The sequence below is a fragment of the Plecotus auritus genome, assembly GCF_963455305.1.
Source record: "Plecotus auritus genome assembly, chromosome: 10".
Taxonomy (NCBI): Eukaryota; Metazoa; Chordata; class Mammalia; order Chiroptera; family Vespertilionidae; genus Plecotus; species Plecotus auritus.
In genome coordinates, this window is record NC_137785.1 from 20909523 (window position 1) to 20924006 (window position 14484).

Genomic DNA, 14484 nt, shown 5'->3' on the forward strand with positions numbered 1-14484 from the left:
CCAGGCCCACAGTGCGCATAGGAATTTGTTCATAGTTTCTTTTTAAACTATAGTCCGGCCCTCCAACAGTCTGAGGGACAGTGAACTGGCCCCGTTTTAAAAAGTTTGAGGACCCCTGGTTTATGTTATCAGTAAGGCTTCCGGTCAACAGTAAGCTATTAGTAGGTAAGGTTTGGGGGAGTCAGAAGTTATACACAGATTTTCATCCACAGGGGAGGGTGTGGGGGTCAGTTATATAGAATTCTTACTTGTTTAGATGACACTAAGCACGTTTGTACCACTAAGCACCATGTATTAACTCATTCAACTCATTTAATCTTCACAACAACCCTCTGCAATATAGGTACTCTTTTTACTTCTTTTATTACTTATGAGGAAACCAAAACACACAGAGGTTAGGTATGTGCCCAAAGACACACGGATCTCAAGTGGTAGAGCTTGCATTTGAATTCAGGCATTCTGGCCCCAGAGTCAACCTTCTCAGCTCCCATACTATCTTGCCTTGAAAACATAGGCTTTCCCATAAACATCTATAGAAATAAAATAACATTTTTTTATTCCTTAAAAGATCAGATGTTTCCAAGTATGTTATATTTGCATTCTCTGGAAACTGTTGCCAGATGAACAATCTGTATAAAATCGGAGACCATTTATTGTTTTTAGATAATCTCTTGTCTTTCCTGCCTTTGTTCCCTATTTTTAGGTTAAAATTTTCCTGGAAAAATGCCATATCTTATTATTTTCTGTGTTTCTGACTAAAAAACAAACTGAAAGAGAGCAAAGAAATTGCCATAAGTTAAACTCAGTCATAGGAACAACATTGTCAGAATGACAGTGTCTCTACCCCTGTTCCTTATGCCCCCATTCTTTTACCAATGCTACCTCCTCCCCGTTGTCCATACTCAAAAAGGTCATCTTTGATTCTCTCCCGTGCCTCACGTCTCATCAGTTGTCAAGTCTTATCTTCTTGTTTAATATGTTTTACATTCACCCCACCTTTATTGCTCTGCTTCTACTCCAAGGCATCCTCGTTCCTCCATGCAGCGTCATTAGCCTTCTAACCTGTCTTCTCTAATGCATCTCACCCACTTGTGCTTCTGAAAGAGTAATGTCACTTTGATCTATCATCTCCTGCTGAAGATTCTTCCTATTTCCCCATTGCTTACCAAATCGAGCTAACCATGTTCAGCACCAGGACCGGCCTGCAGTCCCTCCAGCACCCTCTGTTGACAAAGCCTACCACTGCGTTTATCTTTCCAAGGAACCAGCTGTTGATGTTCATTTTCTCCATCGTGCGTTTTCCATTCCATTGGCTTCTGCTTCTGTCTATGTTGTTCCTTTCCTTTTACTTAGGGTTTATTGTGCTCCTCCTTTCCTAGCTTCTTCAGGTAGAGTTTTTAATTTTTTTTTTATTTCTCTGCTGAAACCTCCTGTGTTTCATCATAAGCACATTTTCCTCTCCCTTACTGAGCAGAGTCATGGTAGCTGCGTTCGAGTCCCTGCCTGATAGATAATCTCAACATCTGAGTCATCGCAGAGTTGGCGTCTGTTGATTATTTATTCCCTTGAGAATGAGTTATTTTTCTGGCTCTTATTTTGTTGAGTAATTTTGGATTGCATCCTGAACGCTGTGAACTGAGCGTTGTCGAGGCCCTGAGGATTCATATTGCTTTAGAGTGCTGCTCTGAGATCTTTAGCAGGCAGTGGACTTGGTTAGACTCAGACTGCAGGCTGTCACATCCACAGCGGGCGGCTGCTCACAGTCTGTCCTTCAAGCCTTAGTTACAAGCATTCGTGATTCCGGGGTCAGTCAAAGACTTGAGATGTGAGTGCCCATAAATTTAGGGGTTCTTCTCTACCTCTCATCTTTCTGAGACCGCCCCCCCCCCCCCCTACACACACACACTTCAGTGATTCTGGTTGCTCTAACAGTGGTCTGCAAACTGCGGCTCACGAGCCACATGCGGCTTGCGAGCCGCGGTTTGCCGCTCTGTTGACTAATGAGTTTGCCGACCATTGGATTAGGGGCTTAATCACAAGGAACAACAACAGCCTGTAATTATTGGAATCGAGAGTCTAGGTCAGTGGTCGGCAAACTCATTAATCAACAAAGCGGCAAACTGCGGTTCGCGAGCCGCATGTGGCTCGCAAGCCGCAGTTTGCTGACCACTGGTCTACCCTGGTTCCAATGGCCAGAAAGATAGCAGGGTTTTCTCTCGGAGTTTCAGCTACCCCAAGCCACTGCCCTCGGTAAAGCTACCAAAGAATGGAAATATACTCCACGTGAGATGCTTGTTCAGTTTTCAGCGTCTTCCCCAAATCTGCCTGCTTTTGCTCACACTCCAGGCCCTCAGGCAGTTGTTTGTTGTATTTTGTCCAGAGCCTGTAGCTGTTCCTTGCAGGAGGATCAGCTTGTTAAGAGTTCCTTCCTAACCTGCCAGCACGGCTCAGTGGTTGAGCATCAACCTATGAACCAGGAAGTCACGGTTCGATTCCTGGTCAGGGCACATGCCTGGTTTGCAGTCTCAATCTCCAGTGTGGGGCATGCAGGAAGCAGCCAATCAATAATTCTCTCTCATCGATGTTTCTCTCTCTCTCTCACCCTCCCTCCCTCCCTCTCCCTTTCTCTCTGAAATAAATAAAAATGTTTGTTTTTTTTTTAAAAAAGTTCCTTCCTCCCTAAAAGCAGAAATCTCACTCACTAAAGCTTCCTCTTTCCTTCCTTTTTTTTTGGTTAATCTTCACCCGAGGATATTTTTTCCTTTGATTTTTAGAGAGAGTAGAAGGGAAGGAGGGAGGGAGGGACAGAGGGAAGGAGGGAGAGAAAGAGAGAGACAAAGAAAAACATCGATGTGAGAGAGACACATCAATTGGTTGCCTCCCACATGCACCGTTAGTGGGGTGAGGATCAAACCTGCAACCCAGGCATGTGCCCTTGACTGGGAATCGAACCCGAGACACTTCCTTCGGTGCATGGGCTAACACTCTAACCATGGAACCACACCAGCCAGGATTCCCTCTTTCCTTTTCTCTCCTGAGTTGATTTCCCCTTCTTCCCCTCCCACCCCCCTCCTTCCTTCTCTCCTCTCCTTAACTGTTTCCCCTCCTCTCTCTGAAGCTTGCTGCTATTGAGCCCTGCTATATTTTAAAGTGTTGTTCTCAGGGAGCATTCTTAATCCTGAGTTACCAGCAGACTCATCATTATAGCCTCCACATCCTAATAAGCCTGTGTTTAAAAACCTTGTAATTAAAGGCATAACATTGCCTTGGCCATTATAAAAATCTACTACCACTTAATGATGCCTGCTATGCACTAGACACTATGCAAAGTGCTTTATGTTGGCAATTTCATTTCATCCTCACAACAGTCACTTGAGGTTGGTAATGGTGTCTGGTGTCCCTACTTTACAGATGACAGAACAAGACTGGGTTAGCTAAAGTGTCCCAGGTCAACGAGGTGATAGGTGGTAGAAAAAGAAATGGAAAACCATATTCCTTTCATACCTGTTTTATAAGCAACAGCAAGTACGTGCTCCAATTAAGTTTTCGTGTTAGTTTTAGTTAATTTGAAGCCTCAGCACTATGTAAAATAGATCAGGGTGACTTTTCTGAAACCCAGGAAGTCTGAATTATTGATCTGCTTTTGGTACATCATCCACATAGACCAGTTTCTTCAGCATTACTTATTCCAGAGAAGGATTATCTTCTCAACTCTAAAATTATTCCAAAACATTGTATCCTGATGTGCTTTTTCTGCAGATAATGTACTCATAATGTCTTAATTTAGAAGTGACCATTGACCTGCTAAGCACACATGGTCTTTTAATGGGTTTGTTCAGAAAAGTGCATGTGTCTCCACTGGGATTGGCCCTGCGGTGCATTTCAGCTGCTGACAAGGCATAGGGATTTTCTTCAGCTTGTTTGACTCAGAGCCTGGTGAAAAATTAAATGTCGGGGTTTAGATATTTATGTTTAGCCCTAAAGACACAAAATGTGAATAAGCCAGTTAGTTATTGTAGTTTGACATTTCCAAACTTTTTCTCTCAAAGGCCTATTCAAGTCCCTGTTTTACTTTTCAATGAAAGCTCTTAGATTTTTCACTTTTTCTGTTAATTAGAGGCATTTTAGAGTTGGGCCAAACTGTGTTCCCAGTCCCAGCCAACTATTGGATATTAGTCTCAGGTGTTAGATGATTCAATGGTAGATGAAGTATTTAAAAATATGGCAGCTCTTATTAGTTTTGCTTCTGACTTGTATAGGATCTTGGACAAATCATTTTGCTTTCATGTTTCTTGAAATTCAAAATTATGGAAGTTACTCCTGTATAACAATCTGGGAATACTAGCAGTATTCATTGAAATACAGGTGCTGTTCTCAGTGAGATAGTTTTGCATTTTTTTTTAGCATCGAGATGCTCTCAACTACACCTCTAGCTTATTAGACACTTCATAGAGAGTTAGAGATACCAGGAGCAATGCCCATGCATCTGTATGCTCCAGCAATGGGTGTCGGCCTGGACTTTGGTGGTTCTCAATGGTTTAGATACATTCCCAAGGTCTGACTAATGTCTGCTATGACCAGGTTGTGCCTTTAGCTATAAAAGGGAAATTGGTTAGATTACCTTGAGTGAATATCATTATTCAGCAGTCTGCTGTGTGTGTGTGTGTGTAAGCAAAAACAAAACAAAACCAAAACACCCAAACTTTTATTTTGGAATAATTTTAGACTTGTAGAAAAATTGCAAAAATAGAGTTCCCATAAGCTACTCACCCATCTTTTTCTTTTTTTTTTCTTTTTTTTTTTTTTTAAGAATCTTTCCAGTGGCTCAAATTATTTTCATTTTTTTATATTTTATTGATTTTTTACAGAGAGGAAGGGAGAGGGATAGAGAGTTAGAAACATCAATGAGAGAGAAACATCAATCAGCTGCCTCCTGCACACTCCCCAGTGGGTATGTGCCCGCAACCAAGGTACATGCCCTTGACCGGAATCGAACCTGGGACCCTTGAGTCCGCAGGCCGATGCTCTATCCACGGAGCCAAACCGGTTAGGGCTCACCCATCTTTTTCTTACGTTAACATCTTCCATAACTACAGTTCAGATATAAAAATCAGGGTATTAACATTGGTATAATATTATTAAGTAAACTACAGACTTTATTTGAATTTGACCAGCTTGTCTACTGTTTTCTTTTTCCCTCTGCTCTAGAATCCAGCTCAGGGTCTGACAGTACACTTGGTTGTTGCATTTCTTTAGTCTCCTTTCATGTGTGATGGTTCCCCAGTCTTCCTGGTCTTTCAGGCTTCTGGCCGTTGGGAATCAGCCCCTGTGTCCCTCTGATACTCTTGAAGATTATTGGTCAGATTTTTAAAGGCTGTCTCTTAATTTGGGTTTGTCTGATGATATCTTGTGATTTGGCTGTGTTAGGCATTTTGGGGCAGGAATACCACAGCAGTGGTGCCAGGTCCTTCTCTGCACCACACCAGGTAGAACATGATGTCAATACCAATATGTAGTGTTACTGCACAGCTGGTGTGGCTCGTGGTTGAGCATCGGCCAAGAACCAGGAGGTCACAGTTCGATTCATAGTCAAGGCACATGTCCAGGTTGTGGACTAGATCCCCAGTAAAGGGCATGCAGGAGGCAGCCTTATCAATGATTCTCTCTCATCATTAATGTTTCTATCTCTCTCTCCCTCTCCCTGCCTCTCTGAAATCAATTAAAAATTTTTTAAAATATGTTTTATTACTGTGATGCTAACCTTGATTACCTGGTTAAAATGGTGTCTGTTGGGTTTCTCCACTATGAAGTTGCTATTTTTTCCCTTTATAATTAATAGATATCTTAGAAGAAATAATTTATCAGTATGCATGCATTGTTTTTCCTTAAACTCTCACCCCTAATTTAGCACCCATCAATGGACTAGCCTGCAGTAGTTATTCCTGTGGTGTTTGCCTATGATGATTTTTCTATTACTCTCATTTTTTCTACATTTATTAACTGGAATTCCCTAAAGAAGACGTGTCCCTTCTTTCTATTTTTTAATGTATTCAATTATTTGTATCAGTGTGGACGCATTGGTGTTTATGTTATTCTGAGTTATAAATCTGGTATGAACCTTACTTAGTTGCGCAGTTTGTTCCAGCTCTGGCCATTGGGAATCGGCCCCTGGGTCCCTCTGACACACCCCATCCATACTTAAGCACTTCCTCTCTGCCAGCACAGGATGCTCCAGGCTCATCTTGTATTTTCTGTCTCAGCTGTGGAACCAACCCCTTCTTCAGGGAGCCCCAGATCCTTTTAGTGGTTATTAAATTGATTTTCAACAGAAGTGCCAAGGCCATTTAGAGAGGAAAGAAAATCTTTTCAGCAAATGATGCTGGAACAACTAGATACATATACAAAAAAGAAAAAGCCGAAACCGGTTTGGCTCGGTGGATGGAGCGTCGGCCTGCGGACTGAAGGGTCCCGGGTTCGATTCCGGTCGGGGGCATGTACCTTGGTTGCGGGCGCGTTCCCAGTGGGGGGTGTGCAGGAGGCAGCTGATCGATGTTTCTCTCTCATTGATGTTTCTAACTCTCTATCCCTCTCCCTTCCTCTCTGTAAAAAAATCAATAAAATATATTTTAAAAAAAAAAAAAAAAGAAAGAAAGAAAAAGAACTATGACTCTTTCTTACCTCATACCATACACAAAAATGGACTTGAAATGTATCCTAAGACCTAAATGTAAAAGTTGGCACCATGAAATTTCCAGAAAAGAGCACAGGAGGAAAATATTTGCAGCCTTGGAGTAGTTAGAGATTTCCTAGAAGGACACAGAAAGCATGAACTATAACAGAAAAAAAGGATGAACTAGAATGCATCAAAATGGAAACTTCTGTTCTTCAAAAGGCTCCATTAAGAAAATGAAGACAGTCTACATGCTGAGAAAAATTTTCGTGATATAGTATCTAATAAAGGACTTGTGTCCACAAACATAAAGAATATTGAAGTCAATAGGAGACAGAAAACCCAATTTTAGCATATCTTTGAACAGACATTTCGGAAAAGAAGATATAAAATGGCCATTAAGCACATGCAGAGACGTTCAGCGTCATTAGTCTGCAGAGCAGCACATACCATTAATACAGATAAAATGACAAAGATTGGTGGTAATGCCAAACAGACGGACTTCTTACACATTGCTAACTGGAATGCAAAGTGGCACAACATGCTGGAAAATAGTGAGACATTTTTTTATCAAGTGAAATATACCTTTAACCATATAACCAGTCAAGTCCATAACATAGGCTCACAAAAAAGATTTGCATTCTTAATGTCCAAAATGGCGTCATTGCAATAACCAAAATTATACACTACCCAAATGAGCATTAGCAGGTGAATGTGTAAACACATGCTGGCATGTCCATATAATGGAATACTACTTGGAAATGAAAATAAATTATTAATGCAGGCGGCACATGGATGAATCTCAGAAACATTGTGCCGAGCAAAAGGAGCAGATTGAAAGTGCATATTCTCTATGATTCAATATATCTGACATTCTAGGACAGGCAAAACTAATATCTAGAGTGACAAAGCAAATCACTGGTGTCCTGGCCAGGTGGCTCAGTTGGTGGAGTGTTGTCCCACACACCAAATAATTGCAGGTTTGATTCCCAGGTTGCAGGTTCATTTGCCGGTCAGGTGCGTACGGGAGCCAGCTAATCGATGTTTCTCTCTCACATCGATGTTTCTCTTTCTCTCCCTCTCCCTTCCTCTCTTTCTAAGATCAATAAAAGCATATCCTCAGGTGAGGATTAAAAATAAAGAAGTAAAATAAAATAAAAAGAAAGAAAATCAGTGGTTACCCAGAAGTGGAGTGTAGGGTTGAGATTTACTGGTGTGATGCCCAGTACTGTTGGAGGCTCAACAAGTTTTATTGTCACTGGAGTCTTCCTAAATGTGCGGTCATCTTTTGATTTCCTTAATTTTGTCCTTCTGTTTATTTTCAGGTGGATCTATCTTAATGACCAGAATTTATGCATCCCTGCCAGTTCCTCTTTTGTTTATGGAGCTGTACCCATAGGAGCCAGTATTTATGTTATCGGAGATCTTGACACAGGTAAGAATGTTATGGTGACTTTTGTCAGGACTGTTTCCTAGTGATTCTGAGGCATGTTCTCTCATCGCTGCTTATTCTGTGGTTTAGGTACCAATTACGATTACGTGCGTGAGTTTAAAAGGAGCACAGGAACCTGGCACCACACTAAACCACTCCTTCCATCTGACCTCCGCCGCACGGGGTGTGCAGCCTTACGTATTGCAAATTGCAAGCTTTTCCGCCTGCAGCTTCAACAAGGCTTATTCCGTATCCGTGTTCATTCACCTTGAGGAGGAAGCAGAGCTGAAGCAGAGCTCCTGACCAAACACCGTAAGGTGGCTTTATGCGAGGGGGACAGAGATGACAGCCAAACCTTGCTCTGGGTGCCGGGCTTTGAGTGGTACCCCTGGTGGTTTTATAATGCTTAGACGCTTGAGCTTCAGCTCTTGTTTGGGAGAACATGTAACTATTGAAAAACTGCCTGGGAGGAATTAGTTCCTCCAGGTAGATGTGTCTATAGACAGATGGAGGCTAGTCAGTGTCAAAAGGAAGAGGGAAGTGAGAATTGGCATAATGGAAAATACTAAAGTTAAAATAAGGTGCATTTTCCCTGAAGGGAACTCGTATCTGACTACTGTGTACCTGGCTTTGGTAAACAAACAGAAATCCGTATATGCAAATCAACATACCCAAATATACCAAGACTGCTTTCTTCTGCACTTGGAAGGAAATATGCCTAACCCTACCCAACAAATTAAGGATTGTGCCTAAAATGTTAGATTGGACTGTATGCCACCTAGTCTCCATTTACTATTAGTATTCTGTGCTAAGAATATTTTTAAACTATATTATGATGAATTGAAACTAAGATAAAATTTCTGTTTGGTGACATTCTATCTTAGTAATGTAGACTCAATAAATGAATGAGTCAAGTTGCAGCCCTCATGTGACTTTAAAGGAAGTTGCTAACTTCTGTGTTAATTTAGATTAAGGTACGTCATGCCATACTTTCTGGGGTAGTACTGGTGGAGTTGGGGAGGGTCTCAGCAGTGCCACTTGTCCTTCAGCTCATCAGAACCGTTTTATAAATCGGAAGCCATTAGAGAGTAGGAGATTTTATAAAAGAAAGGCCTGAGTCAGACAAATAATAAAGGTCTGCTGTGACTACAAAAACATACAAAAAAACTGTCCAGGCAAAAATATAAAGGGATCAAAACTTTTTAAAAATCTGCCTGAAAGCACACACAGTCTTGTTTACTGCTGTTTAGGATTTGAAAACTTGTCTTAGAATGCGAACATGTGTTCAGAATCTAGTCTTTGTAGTAGGATTTTCTCAATGCCGTTCACTAGTAAGAGTTTTAGACAAATTACGATAAAGTTTGGCTGGTAGAATACACTACCTCAACCTAACTTCATTCTGTTCAGAGCAAATTCATCTTTTCCTCCTTTCCTATCTCTCACTCCCATGCCACTCTACCCACTTCCTATGCGGGGAAAGTCTGTCATTAGTAGCATTTATCTTTAAAGATATTTTGTTTCCCATTCAAATTACACCCCCTTAGTGTGAAATCAGGGACTTCAAAGTGCTTGATTGCTTCGTCATTTGAATTTTATGCAATATCAGGTTTCTAGTCAATTGAATATAGAATTCTTCATTTTTAATTGTTTTCTACAGCTTTTTCTCTCCTAGAATATGGCTCTGTGCACAGCATTTTGTCATAAAGATTAATGTATAAATGTATCTCTCCTCTGGTTGTAAATTTGAGACCAGGAATTTTTTTAGGAAACTGCTATATGGAATGTTTGTATGTTGTTAACATGCATATGAAATGTCGCTTGTGTTTTCCCATCATGCACAGAAAAAAGAGTGAGAGATTTTGTTATGTTTTTAATACCCATTAGAAGTCAACACAATGCTATAAAAGCTGCTGAAAGGAGCCTTGCCCGTGGGGGTTCTAAAGAATGTTGTATATGGCACATTTCCTCTCCATTCTGGCAGGAGAGTTGGTAAAAGAAGGTATGAGGTTTTTATATTCTGGGTCAGGGCAGGAGGCCAGGTTTGCCACACATTTATGAACAGTCAAATTCAGTCTGTAAATCAAAGCCGGTCTTTTTTCTTTGTGTTGTGTACCAGTCAGCTGTTGTCCGCACACTTTTCCAATGATACTTTGGATATTTATTAATCAAAGCAAGCTCCATGGCCACTGCAAAGAAAGAAAACTTGCTTTTTACAGTTAGATATCAGTTTTAGAGAAGATAAATTGCTGAAAAAATGAATTTTCTTTGGTAAAATATCTTGTACAGAACACAACTTTGACATTCGGAAGCTGCAGTTGAGGTACATTAAAGTGGTAATTGATATCTTCTTAAAGCCATGACAATCAGCAGTTCTCTCTTTTTTTTAAATTTCTGAAGTTTAAAATTCTTCCCAGTCTATGCCAGGCCTTTCCAAGGAAACAGTTCATTGTCCAGGTGTGAATGAGTCCCGGATGTAATATTGTCAGTGCCTGCATGACTTGGTCAATTCATTTTATAAAGTTTTTTTTTTTAATTCAGTTTGATGACACTATTGCTGCAGAAATTAGGGAATGTTTTATAAAATAAACTTGCCACATAATATGGGATGCAACAACTAACAAAAGCTGTTAAGTGCCAAACTGTTTTTTACTATATATAAATATAAAAATATTATGTTGGAGTGTAGGGATGTATTTAACTTTATTATGTTCCAAAGTTAACCATGACTTTTTTTTGTAAATTACAGTTATTTCAGTATTGTGAAATAAATTTTAACTTATTTCATGCAGGTTTGTGTTTTAACATTCCACTTATGACTTGAAACATCTTTTCTTGATAAATTTTTGATACTTCTTTTTTCTTAAGGCACTTTTACCAGGCGTATGTTGGAATTGGCGGCTAAGGATAGATCTTAAAATTTTAAATATAATATCTTTGGGGGAAGTGCAATTTATTTTCATTATCCCACCAACAGAAGGAAAGTTGTCTCAGGTTAGAATAAGTGAATATTTAAAGGATCTCTCCTACGCTACAGTCTAAAGTAGATTTGTTTGTTTCTTTGTTTAACACATCCAAATGCAGATTTTTTTCAAAGATTTTTAAGTGTTTAATTTACAGTGAAGTTTTGTGTGATTTTTTTTGTGATAGTACTTATATCCTGTGAGAGGAAAAGTGTGAGAAGAGGGATGAGAGAGCGAGAGTGAGAGAGAGAGAGTGTGTGTGTGTTATGTGACTTGGTAAGTCTGTTTGTGTATGTTTCCTTTGAATTGTAGTCCAGACTACGTATATTACTGTTTCCTGGTGCTTCAGATAAATTCTGAGCCTGTGGCCCTTCAGTTTATACTACTGTGTTAAACTCATGTTGAGTGTAAATATTGATATATTTGTAGTTTTACTTGGTGTTTGCATTTCTTTTCTTTAGTGGGATTAAAAACAATGTTTATCAACTAGTAGTTGGTATGCTAAAGATTTGGCCTAAGAAATTTCTAAATTCATTAAGTATTTCATTAATTTGTTTTTTCATTGCTGCGAGGAGTTAATAGCTAACAGTAGGCTTTTTTCAAACTATAACAACCAAAAAGGGACATTTGGGGAATGTTGGACAGTGTATTGTCTGTATTGAAGTGTTCTATTATATTGCACTACCACTTTAATATGGCACTTTCTTCAGTGGTGCTTTAGAAGTGCCTTTTTAATCATAGGTGTGGGGGGTTCCCTAGGTGATGTACAGGAAATACATTCTTTATGCTGACATGGTAAAAATAGGGCTGTCTTTGCTATGGTACCTCCGTTACTCATGGCAGTAAGTTAGGTTTTTAGAGAAATACGTTAGCTGCCTTGGTCCATTTGGGTTCCATTTGAAGCGTTCCTACTTCAGCGTACCAAACCAGGATCCCAAAATGTTTTTCAGCGACCACTAAAAACACTGCAGTATTACCTTCCAGAATGTTGGCTTTCTTGATTCAAGAGGAGGCCTCCTGTGGTCAGATGAAGACATTTGATTATCCGGGGAGAGAATAAGATGCACTTACACTGCACATTGCATCGATTTAAAGAGTGCTGGGCCCCCCTTAAAAAGCACCTGGTGGAAGGGTAGGGTGAGGTTGTCCTTGTTCAGTGGCTGCCCCTCGAGCCTTCGAGCCTTGGGGGAGCTGGTGAGGGAGGAGGCTCTGATTAGTGCAGAAAAGCCTGCCCTGGTTTTGTTCAACAAATTATTGAGCGCCTACTAACAATTCTGCTTGGATTTCTGGGGAGCAGAAGAGTGAGGCAGATGTAGCACTGCCCTTCCTCTGGCTTGTAAAGTCCTGTGGGCAGGGCCCTCCCTTAATCATCTGCGAATCCCAGTGTGTGCACACAGTAGGCAGTCCATAAATGTTTGACAGGTGAATATAGTATGCTGTGATCAAAGTGATGTTCTTCACCGGATGGAAAAGTACCCTCCGAGAGTGACTTAAAATTTTTCTGGGTTTTAAATGCGAAAGTTTGTGCACAGATGGCTGGTCTTATGAAGTGGGAAACTAGCACAGAATAAAAAATGCCAAGTGCCTGACATGTGATGCACAACTGTGTGGTTTCCACATGTTCTGTAGGATTTTTGAGACCTTCTGCTTGGCACACCTGGTAACGCTTATCCCATTTGCTGTTGGGTTATATTTATTGCTCTTTATATGGGACTCGGATCCTGGCATCTGTGTGAAAGGGCGGTGCTCCCCACTGGACGGAGAGCAGTCCGAGGCCCAGTGGGTGCAGCTTCGCTCCCCTGCAGAGCAGCAGAATCCAGGCCTTGGGATTAGCATTTCACTCCTCAGCCTAGTAGACTATCACTTAACTTTCTAGGCCTACAAGGATTTTTATAATCATATAATAACCATGAAACCCCCAACTATATTTTTTGCAAGTTGTACAGATATAAGATGAAAGATCTTAGGTTTTCTTTGTCAGTTAGCTATAGGAAATTTCAGAATTTACTAAAACAAGTAATAAGTGTGTTTGACAGAGAAGCTACTTTTGCATTTAAGAGCTGAAGCTTCATTTATACTTCCCTTTCTTACCACATGTAATCAATAAGGGAAAAGAAATGGTGTTTTAGAATGTTGAGGAAAGTATTTTGCTAGTTTGTTAGTAATCCGTGAAGTATTCTTTCTAGCCAGTTCAGAAATTATAGAAATGTCTGGTGTAAGGTGAGGAATAGCCCACTTGCCCATATTTGAGAACATGAACTCAGGCGGAGAGTTTGTCCTGCCTGTTGGCAGTGAAGTCTCAGTAGTATTGACCTATAGATTTTTTTTTTTTTACTTTTTTTTTTTTTGCAAGCCAGCTAATATTTTTTAAAAATGTTTGTATTTTTCAGAAGGAACTCTATTGTTGTTTTCCTTTTAAACATACCAACTTGGTCTCATTGCAAAAGTCCCATTTCTGTGACCTCTGAGGCGCTCAGTTCTGACTATATTCTTTAAGAAAGCTTGTTCTTTCTTAATTCTGTCATTAAAGTTCTCTATGGGATTGTATTTTTAAATTCTGTCTCTTTTAAATATCTAATAACAAAGTTTTAAATAATCAAATACCTAAAACAATGTTGCATAATTATCTAGTGAGAAATGTCTCTTGCCTTCTCTCTCTCTCTCTCTCTTTTTTTAATCCTCACCTGAGGATAAGTTTCCACTGATTTTTAGAGAGAGTGGAAGGGAGGAGGAGAGATAGAGAGGGAGAAACATCGATGTGAGAGAGACACATCGATTGGTTGCCTCCCACATGCACCCTGACCTACTGGGGCTGGGGATTGAGCCTACAACCGAGGTACGTGCCCTTAACCTGAATCAAACCTACAAGCCTTCAGTCCGTGGGCCAGTGCTCTATCCAAACCATGAGCCAAACCGGCTAGGGAGCCTTCTCTTTTATTTTGAAATAAAAACAAATCTTTTTAAATTGCCACTCAACTGAAATTTGGGCTAATTATAATTTTTTATATTACTGTCCTCATGGCCCAACAAAGTTGTAAATTCTTCAGTTACTATGATGTGAATTAGAGAAGGTCCCAGTAGGAGGAAATTGACAGCCCGGACTTTGGGCCCACACTGCAGAGGTGGGAAGACGTGAGCCAGTCCGTCAGACCCTGGTAATGGCCACTTCAAGTCATTCAGATCCCAAGTCTGTGTAGGTTCATCTTGCTTTCTGGTTAGTGAATTATATTTATTAGAACTTTATTTTTAGCATTTCAGAACAAATCATAGGTTTTAAGTACTTTATTTTTATTACAAATAAGGTGTACCTAAAAACCTTGTATCATACTTTCTTAAATTAAACCAATGAATTTGGTTTAAATATAACTATGTGAAGCTTGCTTTATCATGTTTCCTGTTGAATCGGATGAGAATTACATGCA

The 14484-nt window shown here is 40.1% G+C and overlaps 2 protein-coding genes across 2 annotated transcripts in view; one reads left to right on the plus strand and one right to left on the minus strand.

Moving 5' to 3' along the window:
- Nucleotides 1-10889, plus strand: part of GAN (gigaxonin) — a 60070-nt gene extending 49181 nt beyond the window's left edge. The window contains exons 10-11 of the mRNA XM_080645755.1: nucleotides 7996-8105; nucleotides 8193-10889. Coding sequence (XP_080501881.1) covers nucleotides 7996-8105; nucleotides 8193-8374 — 292 coding nt within the window. The 3' untranslated portion in view covers nucleotides 8375-10889. The remainder of the gene's footprint in view (nucleotides 1-7995; nucleotides 8106-8192) is intronic.
- SNRPA (small nuclear ribonucleoprotein polypeptide A) overlaps nucleotides 1-14484 on the minus strand; it is a 752186-nt gene that overhangs the window by 617820 nt on the left and 119882 nt on the right. The gene's annotated exons all lie outside the window — the stretch shown is intronic.